General features: G+C 41.7%; 1 protein-coding gene across 1 annotated transcript; it reads left to right on the forward strand.

Annotated features, from left to right (window-relative positions):
- Nucleotides 1-318: 318 nt before the first annotated feature.
- On the forward strand, nt 319-1131 carry BCR41DRAFT_372566 (hypothetical protein; the record flags this gene model as incomplete). Its single annotated transcript, XM_022026699.1, has 3 exons — nt 319-370; nt 515-943; nt 1091-1131. The coding sequence occupies 3 exons, from the start codon at nt 319-321 to the stop codon at nt 1129-1131; spliced, it is 522 nt and encodes a 173-aa protein (XP_021879294.1).
- Nucleotides 1132-4266: the final 3135 nt, after the last annotated feature.

A 4266-nucleotide genomic window follows, 5' to 3' on the forward strand; every position in this document is an offset into this window, starting at 1 on the left:
AGAGCCGTTAGTATGTCTGTATTATAAATCTTCATGTAACACGTGTACTGTGAAATATGCAACTGATCTATCCATTGTTGTTGCCGGCTTGGTGTCTTTCTCCCCATGGATTCAACGAAGGCTATTTTGATATCTCGAGTTTGGACTCAACCTGTCAGTGAGCATTGGTGCAAGCATATAAGGCACACAGGCTGTTGACGAGCCTACTTCTCACCTTCACCGTTTGACGCAGGTCAGGGTTGTGACGGTCTAGCGAAGAAAACGTAAGGGCATTAACAATATCAGGATCGCATTAGACGGTAGTTGTGGTATTTGCAGATGAAAATAGGGAAGAACTGCGCAAACCCAGCGGATCCAAATAAAAGAAAAGGTGAGTCGACTCAAGCGGAGGACAACAAGTCCAATAGGCCAAGCAGGGATAAGGGACCAAGGAAAAAGTAGCGATCGTTTCTTTTACTTCTTTTTGCTCGCCATTGTTTATGACAATGGCACAGACCACAATTTTGTAATATAGCACTAATAGATAAATTAAAATATCGCTATTTCAATAAACCTGAGCAAGGAGAAGTGAGCACACCAAGCGGATTGCCGCAGCTGCATCATCAGAATTTTCTCAAGCAAGTGGCAAGTTGTTTTTATGAGTGGCGGAATAGGAATCCTCTCTCAAATGAATTGCCATTTGACGATAGGCTCGTCACTAAGAGCGGACAATTTGCCTTGCAGCACGTTCATTCGCTGCAGGTGGCTTCGACCTCTGGTGACGAAGTTCATGTGCACATGCACGTACTGAAAGGCAAATCTGGCTTGCTCTTGCAGACACTTCTCTCTCAGGCTGGGACCAAACTTGACATTTTGGCTGGAGGTCTCTTTTTTAAATTTGAAAAAATTCCCGAGTCGAAAGCATCTCCTGAAGCAACACCAGAGGTTAATAAGCCAAAAAAAGGTACAGCCATCTGATAAACCAACTCAAAAAATAGACGAATAACACGATCCAAGAGAATGGCATCATAACGCTCATAGAGAGTATCGCAGAGGTTTTTTACTGCAAAAAATAATAATCTGCACGTTGAGGTTTATTTTTTCCTCACAGGTTTTGTTTTTAATTTCCTGAGTGACAGAGATCATGTATAAGCAATATCAATTAAGTTAAAACATTGCACGCAGCACCACATTATCCGAGCATTTATTCATGTTTTCTATTATAAAGATCCTATTTATGTGGGTGGAGGGCTGCAATTAAACGAAATATGCAACAGCGTTATGACGGCCCTCAATAAGTAGGTAGGACCGATTTAAAAGCGCTATCGCCTTTGTCTAAAGGGTAAGTGGATAATGATGGCTTCATTCATAAAGAATGAACCTTGTAAAAATTTCTCAAGGAACAGGTATATAAAGACAACTTTCCATCCACTTGATTGCTATTCGATTTAATTCTTCAGATTCGTACCGGCTGATCCTCCTGAATATGCAGCTTCGATGTCGATTTTTATGACACGCTGTCTTACATGTTTCAAGTATCCAGGTATTGCCTTGGCATCCTGACTATCGTTAATAACAACTTCTGAACCTTAAAATTATCATATATGTAACCTGGCACCCAAAATAGAGGAAAATAGTATCATCGCTTCCCTTCAGCTTTGATTGGCCTTCATTCAAGCAGGGTCCAGTAATACAATCAATTATCTCCTTGAATGGTGCTTGCTTGATCGGATGCTCCTCTGATACTGTAACCTGAAATAGCTTGTTGGGTCCCAATGCAAAATCAATGCACGGAAAGTTGGGTATAGATGGTAGAAACAACTTGTCTGTTGTTTTTGGAGAATGTTGAAAAAATCTGCTGTAGTCCTGGGTAAATAATACATCCGAGGAGTCCCTCGGAAGATCAAAGAATCCTGTTTCGTCTGATTGAAGATCCTTAAATGGAAACCTAAGTCACCACATCGAATTAAATAGTGAACATAGAGTTCAAACGAAGCTCCTTTTTCTATTTCACTGCCAACTTCGACAAGTCGCTTCAACACGTCGATCCAAGTCTGATCTTCTAACTTCATGATGATCCGCGATCGAACATAAGGAGATGCCCATACAGGTGGAAGTGGAGGTGGTCAGAAGTGGGACTCTATGGAGTAAAACAACTACCCGCTTCATCTCCTTCTCTAAAGAGGTCTGAAAGATTGCTTGGGAGCCAGGTACGCGAATGGCATCATTGACGTGGAATAACGCAGCTGCTTTAGCACGCTCAGTATGTCTTGATTTTTGGATAGTACATTGGCTGGACACTTAGAACCTGTCTTGGCACGCCCCCCAAGTAGTAAAAAAGCTCCTCCAAAAATGCTTCACTCACTACATGAAAAAACTTTACATTGGCTCTACATTCCTTAAGCTCATCCAGACTCCAGAGTGACATGTGATAGTAGCTATTTGGTGTATTTTCCTTGGTGAGTTCATCGTATTGCCCATAGAGAGTTCTTGGCGATGCTGAAAATATCGTCCTGGCTTTACCTGGTTGAGGATTTTCACCACTATCAACTAAATACCACGTTTCACGTTGGTCAAGGAAATCTTCGAACATCGTTATTTCCCTTTACGTTGCAAGTTGTTCCTCATACTGATACGTCTAATTGGTATGCTGCTTCTCTTGGAAAATAATAATCGGTGGATTTTCCTCATCGTGTTCGGCAAGGAGGCGGATGGCAAAATAGACCAAAAAGGCTGACTTCCCAATTCCAGGCGTTCCAGTGACAAAGAGTCGGTTCAAACAAGGTACTTCATGAGGGGTACTTAATTCGGATGTAATATGGTCATAAAGCTCTTTATATTCATCTCTGATATAAAGATGCCTTGTTCCGGCAACAGGGAAGATACAACCCTCAGGGGCAGTCAAATTTTGGAACCTTGATACCACCAGAATTTCGGAGCTCGCAAGCCACGCTAATAATGCTGCAGTAAATACTATCTCTGATAACTCCTCCCCATGTACGAAAGCAGCTTGACCCTCTCTTTCGAGTTTAGAGGCGAGATGCAGGGTCACCATTCACTATCCCTTTCGTTACAAGCCCTGCTTCTGTAATCGCATCCTAAGAGACCTCTGCTACCTATACTTGGACGAGCTTTTTTAGAGGGTGACTCTGTAAAGGAGATAGAGTGATCAAGTCAATATTTTTGATTTATTGCACATCACTCTAAAATGATCAATAACCAGATTCTCGGCCAAAAGCACTCACCAGAATCTCCATCTTGTTTTCTTTTCTGACCTAAGTATCAAAAGCGAATAATGAGAAAGAACGTTGAGTTATCAAGACACAAACCAAATGGTGATATTATGCACATGGCCGTTTAAGATACAAACCAAGCTTCATCAGCTGAAAATATCAACAATCAGTCCATCAAGAGCCAAGGATATACCTGCTGTGGTGGCTTGACAAAAACATGGATAGTTTCCTTGGAAGTTCAGAATTAAATATTCCCAAGCTCCTTGACGCGATTGTGAGGCCTCTTTTGACTCGATTTCTGACTCAAAGATGGCCTCGCCTTTGTCAGGGATGGAGACCTTGTAGAGGGTGAGTGGTCAGCGCAATATCCTTAATGCATGGCTTCTCTGTTTTGAATGGCTTGCTTGAGCATCCCGACCGATTTATCGCAGAAAATCTCTACTGGGAACGACGTTGCTTCTCCCTCGACAACGCAGTTCAGCAGTAGCAGTGGGATGGGCGCTTTTTTCGTTGTGGGCTGGTTTACTCTTTTTCGTTTATTGAGTGTGGAGGCATCCTCAGGCTTATTTGCAGTCATTTTTTTTTGTGCTTGGCTCTCTGTGGAATCATTTGCAGCCATGTTTTTTTGTGTTGAGCTCCTTGTGGTGGCCATTGAAAATTAAGATGAGTGGGACTGAGTGTGGTTGAAATGCAGGGAGAATGATGGTTAAATAGGCGAAGGTATATTCTATACTCTTTCACACCGTGGTCGCTGTATGAAACAAAATGAAAAATGTGTAAGGCAAAAAAAAAAAAAAGGAAAGAAAGGAAGGAATAAGGAAGGCAAATTGATGAGAAAAATGGGGTGCAAATGATGAAAAAGGACTTTATTTCAGTTAGGCGACGTGTGAAAAATAATTTTTTTCAAATCAGCCACGTGCCATTTTCTGGTCATTGTGACGTAAATCTTTGCGGCAAGCGAGGTAAGTCTTTTCAATTTTTGTTAAGTAAACCATTTAAATATTTGAAAGAGTCTAGCCAAAAAGAGCGACAAGCTTGACCCTCTGGCGCAAAG

Source organism: Lobosporangium transversale (genome assembly GCF_002105155.1).
Source record: "Lobosporangium transversale strain NRRL 3116 chromosome Unknown BCR41scaffold_31, whole genome shotgun sequence".
Classification (NCBI taxonomy): Eukaryota; Fungi; Mortierellomycota; class Mortierellomycetes; order Mortierellales; family Mortierellaceae; genus Lobosporangium; species Lobosporangium transversale.